General features: G+C 40.8%; 1 protein-coding gene across 50 annotated transcripts in view; it reads left to right on the top strand.

Moving 5' to 3' along the window:
* APBB2 (amyloid beta precursor protein binding family B member 2) overlaps window positions 1–24,605 on the top strand; it is a 409,320-nt gene that overhangs the window by 198,263 nt on the left and 186,452 nt on the right. For all 50 annotated transcript variants that reach the window (XM_074039650.1, XM_065544921.1, XM_065544916.1 and 47 more), the window contains one exon: window positions 6,437–7,252. In XM_074039650.1, the coding sequence (XP_073895751.1) occupies window positions 6,469–7,252 (784 nt within the window). In that variant the 5' untranslated portion in view covers window positions 6,437–6,468. The remainder of the gene's footprint in view (window positions 1–6,436; window positions 7,253–24,605) is intronic.

The following is a 24,605-nucleotide window of genomic DNA, read 5'->3' as shown; positions in this document are numbered from 1 at the left end:
GCATCTCTTACTATCCCTGACTTGTTAGTGTAAAAACAACATTCTTCCCCTAAGAAGATGCAGAGTCCTCCTTTCTCAGCAGTGAGGAGGTCTAGGCTTCGGCAGTTTTGGAGAGTCACTGCTGCCAAAGAGTCTATTTGGGATTGCAGCGGAAGGGTAGATTTCGTTATTTCTTGCAAACTGTCTGAGAAATCCTTTGAGAGCATGTGGTGGTAGGATAATACATGTTACACTGTTAACTTTTAGCAAAGTTTACTTTTGTTGAAAACTTTGTAGGTTTGGGACTTCAATTATTCTTTGCTATTAATAAGATCTCGTTCAGTCCATATTAACTTAGAATTGATACAGGTGGCTCCTTCCTGATTCTGTAAGTACTTTAAGGTTTGGCTGAGTGCAAACAGCTGGCACGTTTGAGCAGACCAATTATTAGGCAATTTTCCTAACTCTGCTTCTACAAGAGTTCCCTTATCACTTACTGAATACCCATTGTGTCTTTTTCCTTAATCCCCTGGGAGGAACCATCTATAGTCCTGTCCTGAAGGGAGTTCCTCCTAGATCTGGTTGGACCTTTGTATGGTAATTAGTCAAAATTTAGATCCCCTGTTAGGATACCCTGGGGGGTTAAGGATTTTTGATAGGAAGGCTATGGGTTGTCAGTGGCCTCAGTGCTTTCAGGCTACGCTCTTGTTTACACTGACAACAAGGTGGTATTAGAGTGTTATAGGGTTACAGAGAAGACCTTCAGTTATTAATTATAGGTTTTAAATTAACCCTAGCTTTTAAAGGAATAGGGTACACTTTTTTTTCTTTACTACTTCTATCTCTCTCTCTTTGATTCCTTCTTTGTCTCTTCCTCAGTTTCCTTCTCTCTTTGACTTTCTGTCTCTCTGTCTCTTCCTCTGCCTCTCTCTATCTTTCCCCACTCTGTCTCTCTCTTCAACTCCTTGCCTCTGTCTCTTCCTCTCTCTGTATCCTTCTGTTTCTCTGTTTCTTCCTCTCTCTTTCTCTGACTTTCTGTCTTTTTCTTTCTCTCTTTCCTTTCTGCTGCCTCTGCCAGCTGCTTATGCTGCTGTTCTCCCCTCTCCTTCCCCTTGTAATGGCTTCGGTAGTGTAAGACTGCCACCTCCTTGGGTTTTTGCACTGTGTGCAATACCTTTACCTTCCTGGGACCTCTGACCCTGGCCTTTTCCTTTTCTCCCACTTCTTTACCCTTTCTACCGTGCAGTCCCCTCATTTCCTGCTTTCTACAGGCCAGGTCCCAGGGCACACCCTCATCTGTACATATCAACACATTTGACACCTTCATCACCTTTTTAAGTTCCCTACTACACCACACCCCTAGACTGTTTCCTCTCTGGGAAAACTTTCTCTTCATAGATAAAATTAAGTCGGTCAGTTTCGCTTTTGCTCAGTTTTGTGTCACTATAGTGACATACGTGTCCTTGTCCTTACTGCCTCTCTTCCCTCCTAGCGTGAAGTGTCCTTTATCTTGGGCAGGGCTGACTGTTTCCAGTCCACTCTTGTCCCTTCTCTTTGCTCATCACCTGGTTTCTACCTTACTATTCTGTTCCTCTTTCGTGTTTCCACTTTTCCTCTCTTTGTTGCCTTCTGCTTTTATAGCCTTTAAACAATGGTAGAATCTCATCTTCAAAAGTAAAAAGTCCTCCCCGTAACCCTGGGTCATCCTCCAGCTACTATCCTGTGTCCCCGAACTGTGTTCTTAGTGAAGCTCCTTGAATAAAGCTCACTCTCTGCCCACCTCTGCCATTCTCCTGAAGCTGACATGATAGAAGTCACCAGTGTCTTTCTAATTACTCAATTCACCAGACTCTTCAATCCTCACCTCTGAATCCAAGTGGCTAATGGGAACCTTATTTTTCTACCCTGGTCAAGGGATGACCAGAGCTGGAACTGCAGTAGTGGGAGAGTAAGACTTTCACCCCCATACCTAAGTCTCTTGTGACTACCTTGTCCTCTCCCGCTTTCTTGACTGGACTATTACAAAGAGCCTCCCAACTGCTCCTGCTTCCCTGTGGTAAATGGCAGAGTCCAAGGCCAGAGAATGAGCCTAAAAATGGGGCCAGCCTACCTCTTTGGCTGATTCAGGAGACACTGTCTGTGTACCTCTTTCCACTGTTTCTCTGATGACCACTGATGTTTTAATTGCCTGGTTTACATTACTTCTTTAATGTCTTTTCATCATAGTCGTTGCTTGCTTGAAGAATATGCTAGAGGAAAAAGGCCCAACATATACACAGATACACCACACACACACTCAGAATGTACACGTCAGCCTTCCATTCATTCTTCCTGCTGTTGCCTCAGGGTCAGGTCCAAAGTGTTAGAGCATGCTTGAGAAGAATCCCTGCCTTTGCCCTTCCCCTCCATCATAACGCGTCTCCTTTCACGTCTTGATTTGTTCAGGCTCCCTTGATAATAATCCTCCCTTCCCTGAAGATCCTCTCCAACCCTAGGTGAGTAGCCCATTTATTCCTGTGCACCTGCCGCCCGCCACACTGGGTGATTTCTGTGACTTTATTGTGTATTTTTCTTCTACAAGTTTGAAAGCACTTAGAGGTGGGGACTTTATGTTCATTGGTTTTCCAGTTCCTAGCACAGTACCCAGCAAGAAGAAAGTGCTCAGTCAGTGGTGGCTTGAGGTATGGTGGTCAGAAATAAAAGTATGCAAGGAAGGAGGGAGCTATAAGATCATAATAATCCCTAACATGTATTGAGCTCTTACAGTATGCCAGCCATTATGTCAAAGGTTTGACAGTCATCTGTTTTAGTCCCCAGCAAAACTCAATGAGGTGTAGATACTATTATAATTTCATTTTACAGCAAAGAAATTGGGAGTTTAAGTAACTTGTCGGTTGTGTTAAAAGAGTTTGGTCTTATTTCTTAGGCCTTTTGATTCCAAAGAAAACAGTTAAATATTAGAAGGTTTAAAGAAATATTGTAAGATTTTCTTTTATTTAAAGAGAAACACAAACCTCTATCCTCTTAAACCTGAGGAATGTATATATTTTTTTTCATAATTAAACCCTCATAGACCCAACTTCTTTGTTCCTTCTTAGTCTCTTTCCTCCCAGTGTGTCTCTGCAACAAGACCGTTTTAATCACTCAGACCAATAAGAGTAGGGGGTAATCTGGGGGCCCTGGCAGGCAGCCCTGCGCTATATTACTTGGGTACAAAGTGGTGACTGGAGCTCACATTTATTGTTATAAATTCTCTGTAGGCATTGCTCATTTTACTTGTCATGTAAACCAGGTACTATTATTGCCCCATTTTTAACTAGTAAGTAGCTTGGATAGGTCTTGAGCCTTTCTCTTTGACCGTGAGATCTGTGCTCTTAACCCTTACAGCACTGCCTCTCACTTGGGGCTGCTTTCTTGCAGCCTTGATCTTTCTAGGATTTTGCTAACCTCTAGCTACTTCATGACCCTTTTGAGCCCAAGGACTTCCCAGCTAATATGTAACTCCTGGAGGAATTCTATAGTTCATGGGATTAGCTTGGCTGCCTTAGCTGTAGGATTGAACTTTTACCTTTGCCTCCACATGATACCATTATTTAATATCTAAGATATTACTCAAACTGTGTTCAGGTTTTGATATATGAAAACAACATATACAGGCTGGGCCTGGTGGTTCATGCCTGTACCCCAGTACTTTGGGAGGCTGAGGTGGGAGGATTACTTGAACCCAGGAATTTGAGACCATCATGGGCAACAAAGTGAGACCCCTGTCTCTACAAAAAGTCAAAAAATTAACCAGGTATGGTGTGTACGCCTGTGGTCTCAGCTACTTAGGAGGCTGAGGTAGGAGGATCACTTGAGCCTAGGAGGTTGAGGCTGCAGTGAGGCATGTTCCTGCCACTTGTATTCCAGCCTGGGTGACAGAGCAAGACCCTGTCTCAAAAGTAATGATAAATAAATAACCAACCCTGCCTCAAAAGTAATAAATAAGTAAATAAACAAACCAATAAATATGGCATATACAGAGCTGCATTTGTTCATCCAGTTTGTATTGGATGGTCCTTTTCCATTCAGCCTCTTCCCACTCCTGCCTGCCTTCCATTATTTCTAGCAAAAGAGTTACATGGCGCCTGAGAGGGTAATGGGATACCAAAGACTGTGAAAATGTGGCTAGAAGTCTTTTTTTTTCTTTTTTTGTTTTTTGAGACGGAGTTTTGCTCTTGTTGCCCAGGCTGGAGTGCAATGGCACAATCTCGGCTCACTGCAACCTCTACCTCCCAAGTTCAAGCGATTCTCCTGCCTCAGCCTCCTGAGTAGCTGGGATTACAGGCATGTGCAATCTGCCTGTCTTATTTTGTATTTTTAGTAGAGACGGGGTTTCTGCATGTTGGTCAGGCTGGTCTCGAACTCCTGACCTCAGGTGATCTGCTCACCTCAGCCTCCCAAAGTACTGGCATTACAGTCATGATCCACAACACCTGGCTGTGGCTAGAAGTCTTAATCTGTATATCCAGGATATAAAAGCTACTTAAATATTAAAAATCACCTAGAAATTCTGATGGTATTCTTTCTGAAAATATGTATGGTTATAAACAAAGTAAATAAAAATATCTCCCTAATAACATTGCTAGAATGTATAATAGTACCTAGCATCATACATAGAAATTTTTTGCCATGCCTTTTAGGAAGCCAGCAGATTTGCACTTTCTCGTAATGTCACTCTAAATACCTAAGAGTCTAAAAATAACTTTCTCTCATGTATCTATGCTCTGAATATGTGTCTCAGGGAAAACTTAATGTAGGTTTCAGGTAGGCCCTTCTCATATGAAATGCTACTCTTGAGTGAAGTTAAATTATAAATTGAAACATAATGTTTCCCATAAAATGGTATAATAGTTGTAGTCAAACAGTAATAAAGAAACAATTTTTAAAAATTTTAATTGTCAAGAGTATTGTTTAAAAGGCAGAAACCTTCCAGTGGATTGGGTAGAGGAAAAGGAAATTTGGCAAAAGGAAAAACCACATGACATTCTCTGTTTCTGTAAAATGAGGCCTAAGAACTAAGGTGGGGTGCTGGGTAAGAAGGAAGCCTTATAAATAGTAACTTTAAAGAATAGGGCCCAAGATCCTAACCCTTGGGATTACAGCCCTGGACTCTCTTATGGGCCACATGGTCATTCTGTATAAAAATGGCCATGGTCTGGAATGGAGAATGAATGTTGCCTTGCTTCCTGGAAGCATAGGGACTCTAGAATGAGTAACTTAGTAAAATTGCCCAACCTAAGTATTTGATGATGGAGAGATACCTCTAAGCTCCCAAACAGGGAAATTCTTGCCCTCCTCTCCTGTGAAGATCCCTGTTTTGCCTGGGGGAGGAAGAGGGAATTGTCAGAATACAATTTCAGGAATTTTAGGAGCTGTGCTTTGGTTGATCTGCTGCTGAGGTAGAGATAATCAAAGTCTCTGTGGAGGGCAAAAGGATCAGATAAGAAAGAAGTCACTCCTCATAGACTGAGAAATCTGAAACCTTAGGAATTCTTGCTGATGAATTTTATTCCCTTCTAGTCTAAGAAACCTTTCTTTCTTCCTAGCAAGAGACATATAGAATAAATCAGTAACAGCGCAAACAATATTTGAGATAAATGCAATTGTCTGATAGTTTCCTAGGAGTTCTGCAGAGGCACGTGATGACTGCAAACAGCTGAGTCTGTATTTTAATTCAGTGGAATATATTCAAACTCCTCTGGGAGCTCTAACATGTTGTCTGTAGCCAAGGTTTCAATGCTACAGTAATAGTTTTGTGCGAGTTCTTCAGAAATTAAGCCATTTCTTCAAAATTTCTGTTTAGTACAAACAGTAAGCCCAGGTCAAAAATGTTCACCAAGACATTAGCAAACTCTAATGGAGGTTTGGTTTTCCAGGCATTCAGAACACAGTTTCTAAACATGATTGAGAAAAATTACCTTGGATGTATGGAGCATCATTGAACAATGACCTTTCGGGTTGACTAAGAATGCTGAAGCCCCAGAGGAATCTTGAGCAATTTTTTGTTGTTGTTGCCTGAAGGAACCGAAGAATAAAAATGTAGTGGGAATATTTGGAAAGGGGATGGTTTTTCAAGCTTGTAAAAAATGAAGACCAGCCACCAGAAGAAAATGCTTTTATGTGAATTCAAAGAGAAATGTTTTTTAATTTTAAGTAAAATTTAGGTCCTCAGACTTCTTAGCTTTTCTATAAATTGGCTTTTGGTTATCCACGTTAAGCCCTTTATTTGCTCCTATTTAATATAGGAACAAATGGTGAAATAAAGAGGAAAATGGGTCCATTCTATGAGAATGTATGTGCAGTGGAAGCATTTCTTCTTTTCGTTTTCTGTATAAAAATATTTACTCGCACTGTATAATATACTAAGTAGTTTAATCACGGCAAGTGTCTAATGACCTTTTTTTTTTTTTTCCAGCTGACTCAGGTGTGGACACCTTGGCAGTGTTTATGGCCAGCAGCGGAACTACAGACGTCACAAATCGGAACAGCCCAGCCACACCACCAAACACCCTTAACCTCCGTTCCTCCCACAATGAACTATTGAACGCTGAAATAAAACACACAGAAACCAAGAACAGCACACCTCCCAAATGCAGGAAAAAATATGCACTAACTAACATCCAGGCGGCCATGGGCCTCTCAGATCCAGCTGCACAGCCCCTGCTGGGAAATGGCTCTGCCAACATCAAGCTGGTGAAAAATGGGGAGAACCAGCTCCGGAAGGCTGCAGAACAAGGGCAGCAGGACCCCAACAAAAACCTGAGCCCCACTGCAGTCATCAACATAACTTCTGAGAAGTTAGAGGGTAAAGAGCCCCACCCACAGGATTCCTCGGGCTGTGAGATTTTACCCTCCCAGCCCAGGAGAACTAAGAGCTTCCTAAATTACTATGCAGATCTGGAAACCTCAGCCAGAGAACTAGAGCAGAACCAAGGCAACCGCCATGGGATTGCGGAAGAGAAATCCCAGCCAGGCCAGGGCCAGGCCTCCACCATCATTGGGAATGGTGATTTGCTGCTGCAGAAACCAAGCAAACCCCAGTCCAGCCCTGAAGACGGCCAAGTAGCCACGGTGTCATCCAGCCCAGAGACCAAGAAGGATCATCCGAAAACAGGGGCCAAAACCGACTGTGCACTGCACCGGATCCAGAACCTGGCACCAAGCGATGAGGAGTCCAGCTGGACAACATTGTCCCAAGACAGTGCCTCACCCAGCTCCCCGGATGAAACAGGTACCCCTGGGGAAGGCATAGCCTCAGCTGGCACTTTCTTTTGGTCTTTTCAACTATTGGTGGAGTAAATCTCTAGACTGACCAAAAATGTCCATTTATATGCAGAGAGGAACGTAAGCCTCTTGCGGTAAAATTGGGCAATTTATTTACAAAATATTATTTCATTCCTCAACCATATCTTAGGTTAGTTTCATTTTGGATCGTACATAAAGCTGTTTGTTCTGGGAAGCATTTTTGTAAAATAAACAGGTCCTTGGTGTTAAGTACAGTAAAATATCATCTGTTTAGAAATTACACTTCCAGTGCATAGGTAGACCATTTCTCTATGCTCTCTAGAAATACTGGGTTTTGGTAAGCAAGATAATAAACAAAGTTGTGGGGGGAAGGATATAACCCAATTAAGAGAACTATTTTAAAGTCCTCGAAAGAACTCACTTATGGTGAAGCTCATAAAAAGTTAAAACATTAGCCATCTGTTCATTAAAGGCATTTCTCTTTTTGACATTTACTGAGGAGTATTTTACTAGCCTTAAGTAATATTTAAAAGTGGGAAAATAGTATTTCTTGAAAAATATATTCAGAAGTTTAGGCTTTTAACTAGTCTAATTGAGACCAGTCTTTCTGGACTTTTGTATATATTTGTAATATTTTGGATTTCTTGGAGGTGTTAAAATGGTGACAGCTACTTTATATATCATTTTCTCATAGCTCCCACTATACTGATCGTAAGATTGAAAAATTTGGAGAACTTTATTGTATCTGAATTCAGCGTAAACAAGCACTCAGAAAGGCTAATTTTTTAAAAAGTAGTCCAGCAGTTCCCCTAGTGGGTCCCAGGGCTGTATTAATATAGATATAACAAAGAAAACAGAACCACCACGAAAGGAAATCACATTTTTACAACCTATAAGGTAGATAAATTACAAGGACTAAAGATAAGGAAAAGAGGAGTTAAGACATTAACTTGTTTAAGAAGAAAAAAAAAGTAGCGTTTTTGAAGTGCCCTTTAAAATCCCAGTACTTTCAGTGATGCATACTGTTGTGGGATATGGCAGTAGGGAGGTTGAGATGAGGCCATTTCATCTCATAACTGTCTGGCCCTGCACATTACTGGAATCATAATTATGTTCAGTAATGTCCCTGAGTTCACAGCTCTCTATACTTTTTACCCATTTCGAGAATTCGTATTCAGCAGCTGATGGACGTTGTCACCTGCTAGAGTTTGAATCCATTAATACATGAAAGACTGATTGCACATCTTCCAGCCAAGCTCTACCTCCTGTGTTCATCGTTTACTGACACCTTGCTGTCTCCCTCTGGTCATGGCACCCTTTCTGCTGCTCTTCCTGGCATAGCCGGTTCTGTTGTAGTTAAATTTTAAACTAACCTAAAGTTTTGTTCAGGCACGGTGGCTCATGCCTGTAATCCCAGCACTTTGGGAGGCTGAGGCAGGAGGATCACTTGAGCCCACAAGTTCAAGACCAGCAAGACCCCATCTCTCACCCTCCAAAAAAAGTAGTTGAGCATGGTGGACGGTGGCGTGTGCCTGTAGTTCCAACTACTTAGGAGACTGAGGCAGGAGGATCACTTGACACCAGGAGTTCAAGGCTGCAGTGAACCATGATTATGCCATTGCACTCTAGCCTGGGTGATAGAGCGAGACTCTGTCTCAAAAAACATAAATATATTTTTAAGTGAATAATTAAGCTGTCTCTGCCCTTCACCCTAGCCCCCTTTCCCAGTGATGACCATTAGCTTATATTTTTATTTCCTCTCAGAAAATATTTGAGTCATATATCCGCATATTAATAATAAATTTTAAGGCCGGTGTGATGGCTCGCGCCTGTAATCCCAGCACTTTGGAAGGCCAAGGGGGAGAGATGGCCTGAGCTCAGGAGTTTGAGACCAGCCTGGGAAACATGGTGAAACCCCTTCTCTACTAAGACATAAAAAATTAGCCAGGCATGGTGGCGGGTGCCTGTAGTCCCAGCTACTCTGGAGGCTGAGGCACGAGAATTGCTTGAACACAGGAGGCGAAAGTTGAAGTGAGCCAAGATCCCGCCACTGCACTCTAGCCTGGGTGACAGGCGAGACTCCATCTCAAAAAAATAAAAATTAGGCCAGGTGCAGTGGATCACCAGGTCAGGAGTTCAAGACCACCCTGACCAATATGGTGAAACCCTGTCTCTACTAAAAATACAAAAATTAAGTGGATGTGGTGGTGCGTGCCTGTAGTCTCAGGAGGCTGAGGCAGGAGAATTGCTTGACCCCGGGAGGTGGAGGTTACAGTGAACCGAGATGCGCCACTGCACTCCAGCCTGGGTAACAGAGCAAGACTCTGTCTCAAAAAAAAAAACCTAAAAAATAAAATAAAATAAATTAAAATTAAAAAAATAATAAATTTTAAAATTTAGCCAAATTTTGTGATGATGTTTTTAGAATCTCTATGTTTTAGAGATAATATACCAATATAAAATACTAATCTATGTCATAGTATGACATATATAATACAGTATAACCCATACTGATAGAAACAATATTGTGTATGGGATTTTCTCCAAAATAATTGGGATTAGAAGGATAAAAAAAGAAACAAAATTGCCCATAAGCTGCTGATTGTTAAAGCTGCATTATGGGTATATGCAGATTCATTAGATCTCTAATTTTGTATGTTTAAAATTTGCCACAATAGTTAAAACCAGGAAAAAGTTATTCTAATTAGATTGTTTTATGAATGCTTTGCTTTTCTTCAGGTAAGAACATATTTTGTAGATCCATCCATTTTTCTACTTAAGTCTTTTTAAGTATTATGTATGCTATTCCACTATATACAAGTTCCATGATTTATTTAGCAAGTTCCCTGCTGATGAGTATTTAGGTATTTTTCTGTCCACAGCCCCTTGGCTTACTGAGTGCTGGTGTGGGTAAGGGCCTGTGGAGAGGGCACAGTTGAAGTATGCACTCCACTCTACCTACTGCGACTCTTGAAATGCTCCTGTAACTCCCTCTTTCCAGGAAGACTTTCAGGGGTCCCTCTGCTGTGACACTTACTACTCATTTGCTCAGTGTCCTGACATTACTTGCTGTTGGGTTTCCACAGAACATCTTACAGTGCTTGGTCTGTGATGTGAACTGGATTAGTTTTTTGACATGTTAAGAAGATATGCTCAGTTTTCTCTCGAAAGTTGGTTTTGACAGGATGATGGTGGCCCTTGATAAGTTGCTAAGGATAGATGTTTCAAATCAAATATGCTCAAAAGAATGTATTAGCTGTGAATGAAAAGCAATGAGATTGTGTTTTTAAAAAATATACTAGAAGCCAAACCTGTGCCAGCCTTGAAAATGTTCACTTTGGGATCTCTGCGTCTACTTCAGCATGTTACAGTGTCTCAATATTAATCGTCATAATTTTGGGAGTCCTCTTTTGGAATTGCCTCAGAGTCTGCTGTGGATCCCCATGAAATGAAATCTCTTTGCTTATAATCACACTTCAGGTTTCAGGTAATATGTAGATTAGTGAATGAAATAAAATAAGCAGTTTTTGTTTCACTTGTAATGATAAAGTTAGTGTTTATTATGTATTTTTTATATAGTATATATATGTGTATGTGTATATGTATAAAATTAACACAAATACTAACAGTTGAAAGAAAAGAGAAAACGAGAGCAAATATTTTGTGACGTCTTAGGATGCCATGCCATAGTACATATATAAAAAGTGTATATTTGCCTGTTGACTTGCTGTGTGTTAAGTACATACTCATCACAGTGGTGTGTGTTTTATGACTAAATCATGATGCAGTTATCTTTGGATCATAGACTGCACTTTGGGGAGCCTAGAAAAATAGACTCATTTCTTCCTTGGGGGCATCCTTTCCAAGTTAGAATGCTATTTATACAATAAAATGCAATGGCTACCCCAGAGACTGACTACATTCTATTTTCCTTTACTACTGAATCGCCCCCTCCAGCTGTTTAGTAACTTCTTTTTGTACAATCAGTCATGTATACAATATGTGGCTGCCCTTTTCCTCCTCTGTAGTCTGTCCTTTAAGAAAACAAGAGGCTGTTTGAAAAAGGAAAAGCATCTGTGAAATGACTATTTTCATAGGAGTTAAGAAAAGTTAAAGAGTGCCTTGGCCCTGATTCTAAAAGAAAGGGTTGTATCTTGCTACTGCAGAGTGAGAACTTGGAATCTAGTTAGAGTTTTTTTCAGAGATGCAGTTCCCTCAGTGGCCCCAGGTAAGCATGATGGCTCAGATAAATAAATACCTGTTGGTCATACTGTATACAGTCTCTCTGTTCATCACTTGGTGTTTCATGTTTGCTCTATGAAAACATTGAAAAGATGCATCATTTTGAAACTTCCTGGCTACAGGTTTCGGTGGTACCAACATGTAATTTTATGTTTAGTTTGGGGTTTAACAAAATTGAAGACACAGAGTATGAAACTAGATGGATCTTGTGTAGTAACTGTTTCAAATTAGATTCATTGCTAAAGTGTACAAAAGCAGAATTATATGCAGAGAAAACCAAGTCCAGATGGTGTGGCAATGGGCCTCATGATCCATTAACTTGTCATTAAGAGCATAGGCTTTAGAGTGAGCTTCCTGAGTTCAAATCCCAGCTCTGCTACATCTAGGCAGTTCTCATAGCCTCTCGTCTATAAAACGCAGATAATAAGAGTGTTTTGGCATAGACCTGCTGTGAAGTTTAAGTGAGAGCATCTTAGGCCGGGCGCGGTGCCTCATGCCTGTAATCCCAGCACTTTGGGAGGCTGAGGTGGGCGGATCACAGGGTCAGGAGATCGAGACCATCCTGGCTAACACGGTGAAACCCCATCTCTACTAAAAATACAAAAAACTAGCAGGGCGAGGTGGCGGGCGCCTGTAGTCCCAGCTACTCGGGAGGCTGAGGCAGGAGAATGGTGTGAACCTGGGAGGCAGAGCTTGCAGTGAGCCGAGATCATGCCACTGCACTTCAGCCTGGGCCACAGAGCAAGACTTTCTCTCAAAAAAAAAAAAAAAAAAGCATCTTCAAAGAGCTTTTAGAGCAGTATCTGGCATATAGCAAGCACTTAATGAATATTGGTGATTATTATATTAGAGATCATCAGTATCGGTACAGTGGTGGGATATAAACGTTTGCTTTTCTCTTAATTATGAATAACCTATATTTTGGACTCTGAGTTAAGACTTTCTGGACCTTAAGAGCAAGGGTTGGTTCATCGTCATCTTTGTATTTTCAATGCCTGGAATATGGCAAGTGAGCTTAATAAATAAATAATGACTAATTGAGTGAAAATGGGAGCCATCTACATATCACAAAATGAACTTGATGTGTTGAATAAGACACTTGATGTTATATCTTAATCAATGCCTGGTTTTGGTGTTGGCTACATATAATGATCTGTTGGTGAAGCTGAATAACCCGAGTTACTGGGGAAGGCACACAGAGATTCTGTGGGTTTACCATGTGCCAGATCCTGTTGGTGGTACTTTCTCACTCTCAGGTGGCCATGCTGAGACTTGAACCTCGGTCTTCCGACACAGCATCCAGTGTTTTACCACAGAGGCTAAATATATCAGATTTAGTCTGGTTCAACTGGAGGCACATAGTAGTATCTTGAGAATCCAGAAAGTAGAAAATTATATTTTAGGGGATCTTTCCATTCCTCTATGCAATTGAGGTTTAGATCAAATGCCACCTCCACTGTGAAACCTTTCTAGACCCTCTGAACTGTATAAAGTCCTTTCTCTGTATTCTCAAAGAAATGTTTCTAAGTTTCTGCTCTCATGTTTATCTTAGTGGCTTTCTACATCACTCATAAGTTTCCATTTAGACTTAGAGCTCTATGAAAGCAGCAGCCAGATCTTCATTATGTGTATATGTGAACTTCTTCACATGGTATGTGGCACATAGTAAAAGGCTCCATAAAGTTACTCATTTGCTGGTTGGATGGATAGATTTGTGATCATTAATGCATGCTGTCTGATGTTTGCTACATCAGTATACCTGTAGAAATAGAAAAAGTAAGAACAATTTGTATAAAATAATTGTTTAGAAGACTTGGATAGGGTGATTCTTATTTCTATTCTAGGCTCCTGGGAAGGATGAAGAATTGGGGCCAGTAATTCAGTCTACCACAAACATTCTTTTATTTGAGTCTGTAAGTCTATATGTTAGAAGGGTCAGTGCCAAGGAAAAGGGCCATTTTGGTTTCAGTTGACTTCACACTTTGCCTTGAATTGAGATTGATCCATAGTTGTCATAGATTGTTTTCCGTTGTTATAACGAAATACCTGAGACTGGATAATTTATAACGAAGAGAAATATATTTAGGTCACAGTTCTGGAGGCAGGGAAGTCTAAGAGCATGACACCAGCATCTGGTGAGTGCGTTTGCTGCAGAATAACATGGCGAGGATATCACATGGCCAGAGAGAAAGAGAATACATGTCAGCTTAGGTCTCTCTTCCTCTTCTCATAAAGATACCTCTTACCATGGGAGCCCTGCACTGATGACCTTACCTAATCCCAGTTACCTCCCAAAGGTCCCACTTCCAATCATCATATGAATTTGGGGATTAAGTTTCCAACATTACATGAAATATGGGGGACACATTTAGACCATAGCAGTGTTGCTTTAGAGTTTGAATCCTTTGATGACTTCAATTGATTGGTTTCCAGTTTTGAGGCAAAGTGGAACTCTTTTGCATAGTTGATGACAGTGAGAGCCACAAACCTAATTATGTCAACAGAACTGGCAGCACCTCTTATTTCTGGCTTTAGCTAGCTTAAGAGTGTTAAAGCTTTGGATAAGTCTGTATTTCTCACACTTTAAGAAACCTCTTCTAACTGTTCATTTTATCTCAGATGGCTTTTGGTAATTTTAACTATAAATATTTTTGCCCCTTTTTTCTTACAAATCCTAGGCCCATGGCTGGGTGCAGTGGCTCACACCTGTAATCCCAGCACTTTGGGAGGCTGAGGAGGTTGGATCACTTGAGGTCAGGAGTTTGAGACCACCCTGGCCAACATGGCAAAACCCTCTTTCTACTAAAAATACAGAACATTTAGCCGTCTGTGGTGACACGTACCTGTAATCCCCGCTACTCGGGAAGCCGAGGCAAGAGAATCGCTTGAACCCAGGAGGTGGAGGTTGCAGTGAGCCGAGATCACACTGTTGCACTGCAGCCTGTACAACAGAGCGAGACTCCATCTCAAAAAAAAAAAAAAAGAAAGAAAAAATTCCTAAGCCCAGTCTTCAGCTGGTTTGCCGTGCTGAATTAATTTTAATCTTTTAAGGACCTTGAGTGACTCACTAGCTTTCCTGTTATGTCTTCTCAGTAGAGAGTTCCATGATGCGACAGGAAGAATTCAAGAAGGCAGATGTGAGATGTTTCCAAAATAGTTTAGGCATACTGTGTTCTGGGGTAGATGGTGTGTTTTCCAAGTGAGATTTTAGCACTTTAGGGGTAAAATGCATAAAAATATTTTTTATTTTACCCCATGAACTTAAGAAAGAAAAGATTTTGTTCAGTTTTGTGTTTTTGGAAAGTTCTATGCAGAAATATATGTTCCAGTGAATAAAGTAGTTTTGGGTTGCCTTCCATTATAAAGTATCATATGAGGTACTTCAGGGGATGGAAAGGTGAGTACAATGAGATGAGTGGCAGCCAGAGTCTAACAATGGTTAATGAGCACAAGACAGCAGATATATTCAAGGTGGAACCAGGGGAGGCCTGTGAGAGGCTTGAGTGCTATGAAAAGGAAGAAACGTCAGTCAGTTGGGATGTGGATGTTCGGACACTTGAAGTTATTTGTGCTGGAGATTGAATAGACTTTCAGTGATGGAGATCTGGGGAGAGCATTGTCCCTCAGAGCTGTTGAAAAGTAAAGAATCTTTTTCTTTTTTAAAAATTAACCACTAAAGAAGTTTATGATTGTTTTTTCTCTCTTATCTCTACTGATATTTTGAAAATACCAGTTTTAGTTCTTAGTTTGGCAAGTTGTTTAGCTTCTGGGGAGAGGGTCTAGTGGACAGTGGCAGCTTAGGGAGCACCTGGATGTATGCCTCTAGGAGTCCTGTGTGAAGCCTCCCAGAAGTGCCAGGTGATGCTCTCACACCTTGGAGGAAGGCATGCAGCCACCAAGATTGTGAGGGAGTGGCTCAGTGGGATCAGAGACAAAAACACTACTGGACACTTTCAGAAATTTTCTGGTCAAATTTCATCATGAGGTATTTGCCCAGATTAGTTTTCATTACCAAAAACAAAAACAAGCAAACAAAAAAAAACCCTTAAGTTGGCTGGACATGGTGGCTCATGCCTGTAATCCCAGCACTTTGGGAGACAGAGGCAGGCAGATTGTGAGATCAAAAGATTGAGACCATCCTGGCCAACATGGTGAAACCCTGTCTCTACTAAAAATACAAAAATTAGCTGGGCGTGGTGGCATGTGCCTGTAATCCCAGCTACTCAGGAGGCTGAGGCAGGAGAATCACTTGAACCCAGGAGATGGAGGTTGCAGTGAGCTGAGATCACCCCACTGCACTCCAGCCTGGGTGACAGAGTGAGACTCCATGTCAAAAAAAAAACCAAAAAAACCAAAAAACCCTTAAGGTAATAAAAGAGGCTACAGAAATATTCAGATAGCAAACTTGAACAGCTCTACATCCGTGGAGAATTGAAATGCATCTGTAACTTTACCATGATTTTTCACTGACTAGTATTGTTCATATAAGTTAACAGTGGTTCAAGAATTTGTTCATCATGACTTTGTTGATGTTCATTAGTTTGTTTATTCATTCTTTCATTTGTTACTTCATATATAACTTCATATATTTGTACACATGCCATTTTTTTTTTTTTTTTTTTTTTTTTTGGAGACAAGAGTCTCACTCTCTCACCCAGGCTGGAGTGCAGTGGCATGATCGCAGCTCATAGCAAGCTCTACCTCCTGGGTTCACGTCATTCTCCTGCCTCAGCCTCCCGAGTAGCTGGGACTACAGGCGCCCACCACATCCGGCTAATTTTTTTGTATTTTTAGTAGAGATAGAGTTTCACCGTGTTAGCCAGGATGGTCTCGATCTCCTGACCTTGTGATCCACCCGCCTCAGGCTTCCAAAGTGCTGGGATTACAGGCGTGAACCATCACGCCCAGCCACATGCCAGTCATTTTTAAGTCAACTCTGTGTGCTGTGCTAGGTGCCTGAGACATAGAAGTAGATTAAAACCAGTCTGTGATGTCACATAGCTCACATAAAGTTTCCTGTCTCTATGTATGAAGCCCTTACCATATGCAGAGTGCCTGACAGAATGTGTCTTTGTGCTCTTTGCTCCATTTTGCACATCATACCTCAGCAAGTAAGAAAAGATAAAGCCCACTCCAAACCCTGGATAGCCTAAGCAAAGAAGAGGAGGAGATGTTTAAATGGTTTGTTGATTTCTTATGGCTGGTGTAACAAATTATCACACACTTGGTGGCTTAAAACAATAGAAATTTGTGGCCCGGCGCAGTGGCTCACACCTGTAATCCCAGCACTTTGGGAGGCTGAGGCGGGTGGATCATTTGAGGTCAGGAGTTCTAGACCAGTCTGGCCAACATGATGAAACCCTGTCTCTACTGAAAATAATAATAATAATAATAATTAATAATAATAATAATAAAACAACAATAGAAATTTGTTCACCTGTCGTTCTGGAGGCCAGAAATCCAAAATTAGTCTGGGCATGGTGGCTTACACCTGTAATTCCAGCCCTTTGGGAGGCCGAGGTGGGCGGATCACCTGAGGTCAGGAGTTCGGGACCAGCCTGGCCAACATGGTGAAACCCTGTCTCTACTAAAAATAAAAAATGAGCTGGGTGTGTTGGCAAGTGCCTGTAATTCCACCTACTCAGGAGGCTGAGACAGGAGAATTGCTCGACCCCAGGAGGCGGAGGCTGCAGTGAGCTGGGATCATGCCACTGCATTCAGCCTGAGCAACAGAGCAAGACTCTGTCTCAAAAGAAAAGTCCAAAATCAAAGTGTCATCACGGTCTCGTTCCCTCTGAAGGCTTTAGGGTAGAATCCTTCCTTGCCTCTTCCGAACTTCCGGTGGCTCCCAGAAATGTGTGACATTCCTTGGCTTGTAGCTGTACCTCTGTTTTCACATTGTCTTCTTCTAGGGACACAAGTCATTGGATTTGGGACCTACCCTAACCTAGTATGACCTCACCTCAATTTAATTAATTATATCTATAAAGACTCGATTTCTCAATAAGTTGATGCATGCTGAGGTTCTGGGTAGACTTGAATTTTGGTAGGTATATGGTTCAACCCAGTACAGACATCTTACAGATAATTCCTTAATAGATGCAACATGGAAGAGATGTGAAAGAATGTTTGCAAGAATTATATTCAAAATTTTCAAGAAGGAAAGCTCATAGTTGCAGGTCTTGTGAGACTTTAAGTGAGTGGAATATACTGTAAGGGACTTCTAGATAGTTTGGGGTTACCTTTGTTCAAAGTCTTCATTGTAAAGATGAGGAAATTTTGGTGTGGACTGGTGAACCTGAAACTATAACCTCAACTGAGATTGGGAGTAAGTTTGGAAACGGTAGAAAAACATGATAAAAACATGATAAAAATAAAAGATAAAAAGATAAAAACATGATAAAGACATGGCAAAGCTTTATGTTTAGCAGTACAGCTCAGTTCTGGAGGGTGGCATAGTTCAGGGGTGCTGACATATGGAACGCTTTATTCCTTTGATCAAAGCTTAAAAACAGACAAGACTATCAATAATAGACATGTTTTTCTTATGTTAGTTCAAGAGACATTTATTTTTTAGCAAACATACAGAATTTTCTTAAGGAGCTATGCAGAATATAAAATAAAAGGATATGACTCTGATTTTAGGTCACTGCAAAGGCAATATGATGCCATAAAGCATCAGAGATCACAAACAGCAGCATTGAAGAACGCACAAACTCACGGGCAGATTTTGTTCCATAGACAGTGTTATAGAAAATGTTTAATTAGATGCCAGTGCTTAGAAATTGAGATATTTTACATAAAAATAGAGGACCACTCATTCCTCTTGTAAATTCAGAAATCTCACAATGCTGAGCTCAAATACCAAAGAGACAACAGTCAGCAGCAGGGACCTTTTAGATGGGTCCTGTCCTCTCCAGCTCAAGGCATTGAGCTTGCGACCGCTTGCTCTCGCCATCAGTGGACTTAGCCATTGTGTATACATGGAACTGTTACGGTAGAAGAACCAGGCTAATGTTGATCTTGCCTGTTACAGCTGCATACAAGTGTGATGCCATAGTAGCGACATCCTTGGATCTACAGTCTCCTTTTAATCATAGTCATCCTAGTCTCGGTCCCATGCCTTCTGGTAGAATCATAAAGTGTGACATGAACTGTTAAGTAAAACATGCTTGAAATTTCTAAAGACATCTCTAGATGACTTCTCAGAGTCTTCCATCTGTTAATCTGGTTAAGAAGAGGGAAAACATTAGCTTTTCAAAACCTAGGATGTGGGTGGTTCATGAATTTTGTGCTTAAGTCTGACTCAGTTAATATGCCCAGTTTGCTTTCATAAATGTAGGGGTAGTTACCAGTTACCCTTGTAATTTATGTTTTGTGTTTCCTTATTAGAACCCTTGGGTACAAAACAGTGAAATAAAAGCTTCATGTTCAAACAGATTTGACTGGAAAAATCAAATCATTTTGACTATTAGAAAACCATATATGGTTAGCATTCCATGTGGAATGGTCAGAAAGTGAGAGAATGAGATGACCCCAGCCATTGGTTGGTACCTAAGAGGTGAGCTGATGCTTATTGTGTGTGAGCTTTAGTCTTTTTTATTATTATTATTGAGACGAAGTCTCGCTCTTTTGCAGAGGCTGGAATGCAGTGGTACAATCTCTGCTCACTGCAAGCTCCACCTCCGGGGTTCAAGCGATTCTCCTGCCTCAGCCTCCTGAGTAGCTGGAATTACAGGCACACACCACCATGCCCAGCTAATTTCAGTATTTTTAGTAGAGGCAGGGTTTCACCAGGTTGGCCAGGCTGGTCTTGAACTCCTGACCGTAGGTGATCCGCCTGCCTTGGCCTCTCAAAGTGCTGGGATTACAGGTGTGAGCCACTGCGCCCGGCCTGTCTTTTTCTTTAACTTTTCATCGATTTACTCTTGAATATGATTGAATTTGATCCTCAGAAAAATTCATCCTTAGTATAATTAGACGTTGTTAGTTGATATTTTTCTCCCTGCATGTTACTTGAAGAATTCTTCATATGGAACTACACTGAATTGGTATATCCGGGATATCATAAAGGTAGATCTTTATCCTATAAATGTCTTGTTGGAGAAGCTGATTTTGTGTTGTTTATTACCAGAACACATTTTCTCATGTATATAGCAGTGTATGTGATGGTTAAGGTATACAAGATGGCTGGCCCATGAAAGTCTGTTGAATCTCTAATAGACATGAAGAGTATTATTAATAGAACCCTTCCCCAAAATGTTGTAGGGGAAAATGTCTCAGTTCCATGTAGAATTGTCAGAAAGTGAGAGTGCAGATAACTGTAACTCCATAAGGGGGCTGATGGGAAGTATACCAAAGAAGTTCAAGAATGGATGGAGGCCTCTAGGGATACTTCTCAGTAATGGACCAGCTCTGCAGTTCCTGCTTTGCTTTATATTGGGGGACCTTTGACCAACGTTTCCATTCACCCCTTGCTCACTGTGGACAAAGAAGCTATTCCACGGCCTGTGCTCTTCTCTTCTCTCTCCAGAACAAGCCTCAGCCTCTTCCAGGATTTCAGAGTGGCTTTCATCTTTTAGTTCATGTCCTGTCTCTCTCTCTGTCTCCTTTTTTTTTTTCCTTTGTGTGCTTGGAACAAGGGCCCCAAGTTAGAGAATGGACTCCATGTAAAACACATCAGAGAGAAGCCCTTTCATCTCAGGCTCGTTACATCTTTAATGGAGGATTATTGGATTAGTAATAATCTAGAATGTGATAGGTTAACTTTAATCCATTCACAGAGTTCCTTGCAGTCCATGAATGTCTCTTATGTGCTAGGAACTGAGCTTCATGCTCTGGATGATTTCAAGATTGAGGGACAATATTTCCATCAGGGAATTCGTGGGCTCCTTCTTCAAGATTCAACTCTTAGGACATTTACTACTTTCTGTGGTTTAGGGTCAGACATCCTGCTTGTTCTAGCTTCATCACTTTCTTAACCTCTGAGCTCCAGGTTTCTTAATCTCTAAAATGAGAATAGTAATAGTAGTAATCTGCTTTACAAGATTGTTACATATAGTCCTTGGTACAACAGCTGGACCACAGAAAGCATTTTTTGAAATATTAGCTGTTATTAGAATTACTGCCTTATTTCTGCTAGGAGATGGAAAGTTTCCCAGGATCTAGGCCAGTTTGCCTTTGCTCTTTTTTTAATATTTATTTATTTAGAGACAGGGTCTCACTCTGTCGCCCAGGCTGGTGTGCAGTGACGTAATCAGGGTTCACTGCAGCCTCAGCCTCTCTGGACTCAGGTGATCCCCCTACCTCAGCCTTCTGAGTAACTATGACTACAGGTGCACACCGTCACACCTGGCTAATTTATACACACACACACACACACATATACACATATATATACATACACACACACACACACACATAAATTTTCTTTTGTAGATGTGGGGTTTTACCATGTTGTCCAGGCTGGTCTGTACCTCCTGGGCTCAACGGACTCCCAAAGTGCTAGGATTACAGATGTGAACCACTGTGTTCCCTGCCTTTTTTTTTGTTAAGCCCCAGAAATAAGTTCATACAATAGGTATTTATGTTTGAATGATTAGTACAACAATTAAACTATTATTTATACTAGTGGTACAACAAATTCAAAGTAATAGCTTACCTCCAAGAAGTTCACAATAGTTAGGGAGATGCGTAAATCCTTTGCTTCTCAAACTGTGCAGGAGTATGCCCTAGGGATCTTACTGAAATGCAGACACTGATTCAGTAGGTCTGGGCTGGGACCTGAGAGTCTGCATTTTAAAAAATCTAATCTTCAGTTGTAGAAATTTGCATTTTTAATAAACTCTCAGGTGATATTGATATCCCTGGTGCTTAGACACTTGAGTGGTGAAACTGAACTGTAAGCTGCAGAAAGAAGGAATCCAGTCTTTGTTCCTTGCCATATCCTTAATGCCTAGAATAAACAGTGCCCAGGACATTCTTTTTATTTTTACTGATTTACTTTTGAGACAGGGTGTCTGTCACTCTTTGCCCAGGCTAGAGTCCAGTGGTGCAGTCACAGCTCACTGCAGCCTCAACCTACTGGGCTCAAAGGTCCTCCCACTTCAGTTTCCTGAGTAGCTGGGACCACAGGTACATACTACCACACCTGGCTGTTCTTTAATTTTTGATTTGTAGAGATGGGGTCTCCCTATATTGCCCAGGCTGGTTTCGAACTCCTGAGCTCAAGCAGTCCTCCTGCCTCAGCCTCCCAGAATGCTGAGATACAAGTGTGATACAGAGTAGTGGGATACTATATCTCAGGATATGTGGCGCCTGAGACATTCCTGTGTTCACTAAATATTGTGGAATAAATATAATTACCTCAAAATATAGTAGTCCTCCTTGTTCACAGTTTCACTTTCTGTGGCTTCAGTTACCTGCAGTACACCGAGGTTGGAAAAAATTCCATGGAAAATTCTAGAAATAGTGTGTAAGTTTTAAGCTGCATACCATTCTCAGTAGCACAATAAAATCTTGTGCCATCCTGCTTCATCCAACCCAGGACGTGAATCATTGCTTTGTCCCATATACCTGTGCTGCCTGTGAAACCCACCTGTGAGCTGCTTAGTAGCTGTCTGTCTCTGTTTCCAGATCAGTTGTTGTAGCATTGCAGTGCTTGTGCTCAAGTCACCCTTATTTTACTTAATAATGGCCCAAAGCACAAGAGGAGTGACGCTGGCAATTCAGGTATGCCAAAGAAAAGCCGTAAAGTGATGTTGTTTTATATATTTGAAAATCTCTTTAATGTACGGCTTCATCAAAGGCAGCTGGATTCTCTTATCTGCTTTTATCCTTAGCGTATCTCAGTAAATTGTTTTGGTTGAAGTAGGTGAAGAAAACCCTACTGGCCTAATACAGATACATAGGTAAAAAAGGGACAGCTATTTTAATAGTTGTTCAGGCAATTGTGGATATTCTTTTTTGATGTTACACCAAAATTCCATAATTTGTAATTTCTTAAAGGTTAGTTTCAGTATGGAATGTGAAATGATAATAATAAGCTTTTTTGCATTCTTATATTAAAATCTATTGGTATGTTGTACATTTTGAGTGGATATTTATCTATACATAATTTTATAACATCATGCATTGGTTATTTGGAACATACTGGTTCAGTGAGTTATGAAGATCTTCCAAATGTTGAAACATTTCATTATGCAATATGAAAATATTACATTTGTGAATCTTACCATCTCATTAGAAAAGTCTTCCATTATTGGGAAGCTGTCAAGCTCACTGTGATAGATACAAGTTTTCCAAAATTCTGATTTTTGCTTAAAAGCTTGCATTTGATCATTGCCAACAAATAGCGTCAGTTGTTTTCCTTGAAGTGACAGGTCCACCTGGTTTATTTTTGTGAAAATGTCTACCCAATACCCAAATTTGAATAATCATAGTTTGTCGGTCAGTTGTTCTTTCACATAAACAAGGTATTGTATGGAGAAGCAGTTAGTTCAGCTTGCAACTCAATCACATGTGCTTTTCCTTGAAATGACAGTCCTACCTCAGTATGCCATGGAAGCACTTTATGTGTACCTTCATTAAAAACATGTACTTTGGGGTTGAGACTTAATAAAATTAATAATTTTTACTGCTTCAAGGACATCATTACATTGGGGAACACAATAACTGCTAATATAGCTTCTGCTACTGTCTTATTTCATGCTGAGATGCCAGCAATGTTATTTATTTTTTGTGCCCCATCACTTAAATGTCAACATAGTGAAAAGGTTGTAAATAACATCTGAGTGTTATGAAAACAGCTTCAATCTCTGAGACTCCTCGAAGTTCCCTTTGGGAACTTCTGCTCTAGGTATGAGGATCAGTGCTCTCAGCAATTTGGTTGGAAAAAAGAGTCTTTGAAGAATAATAGCTGTGAGAGAGAAAGTCAAATAGGTAGGTGGAGGCCAGAGAAAGTGCTAGTGTACTTAACTGACCTTGCTTTTGTTCATGAAACATGACTGATGCTTATGAGAAAAGGAATAACCTTTGTATGGTGGAGTTTGAAGAAACTATATCTGATATTGGTGGCTAGATTATGTTTGTGGGGTAAAGTGTTAATGTTACTGAAACACCAGAGGTTTGCTCTAGGACCTGCTGCTTGCTGCACAGAAAGCCATTCAAGTATTGCCAAGGAAGAAGGCTTTAGTCAGGTGCTGCAGCTGAGGAGATGGGAAATCAGTCTCAAATGCGTCTCCCAGACACACTAAAATTAGGGGTTTATATAGCAGGGAAGAAATGTAACCACATGTGGGAAAACAGGAATGAGGGAGGTGTAAGGAAGAGGAGCTGGTCAACGGAAGCAGGTCGTTGGATAGACAATCATGATAGGTGAGGGTGAGGGGTCTGGCATCTCATTGTCCAAATGCAGTGATCATGTGAGTTTCAGCTGCTTTATGCTATTTGGGAGGACTGATGGCTGGGTTCCTGAAAAAGGAACTCAGCTCAGACAAAAGTAACTTTTTCAAGTTTTAAGACTGGGAGGATCAATTTCTATGTTTATTCAAAGAAACCATAAATATCAGCACTGTGGGACAATTGGGTCAGTTTCAAAAGGAGGCAGGCAATTATGAGAGTTTTACACTAATCTGTTTAGATTATGAGGACTGGACAAGACTAGTAGTTTTAAAAATAGAGTGGAAGTAGAGGAAAGGATGAATCTCTAGAATTTAGTGATTGATTGGACGTGGGTGGAGAGGGAGTGAGTAGAATCAAAAATGTCAGATTTTCAGTTTGAAGACTAAGAAAATGTTGGTTTTCAGAAATAGTAGAGATGGGAGGAGGAACTAATTGTTAGAGAAAGATGATGTGTTTGATTTTAGATGTGTTAGTTGAGGTGATGTGGGAATAATAGCCAAGGACTGACATCCTGAAGATAGAGTTGTCGTTTTTAGGGAGAAGTCAGAGAGATTCAGACTTTGTCACCTGGACATCAAATTTCTGCACTCTGTCTAGGACTCATATATGTCCTTTGGTGTGTGTTGTTATTTTAACCAAGATTTAGAGGGGTGATCAGATGAGGTTGAGGTGGAAACATGGGTGACTTAAACAGA

This window comes from Macaca fascicularis, chromosome 5 (genome assembly GCF_037993035.2).
Source record: "Macaca fascicularis isolate 582-1 chromosome 5, T2T-MFA8v1.1".
Classification (NCBI taxonomy): domain Eukaryota; kingdom Metazoa; phylum Chordata; class Mammalia; order Primates; family Cercopithecidae; genus Macaca; species Macaca fascicularis.
Note: the sequence above shows the minus strand (reverse complement) of the source record. Positions and strands in the feature narration are given on the sequence as shown.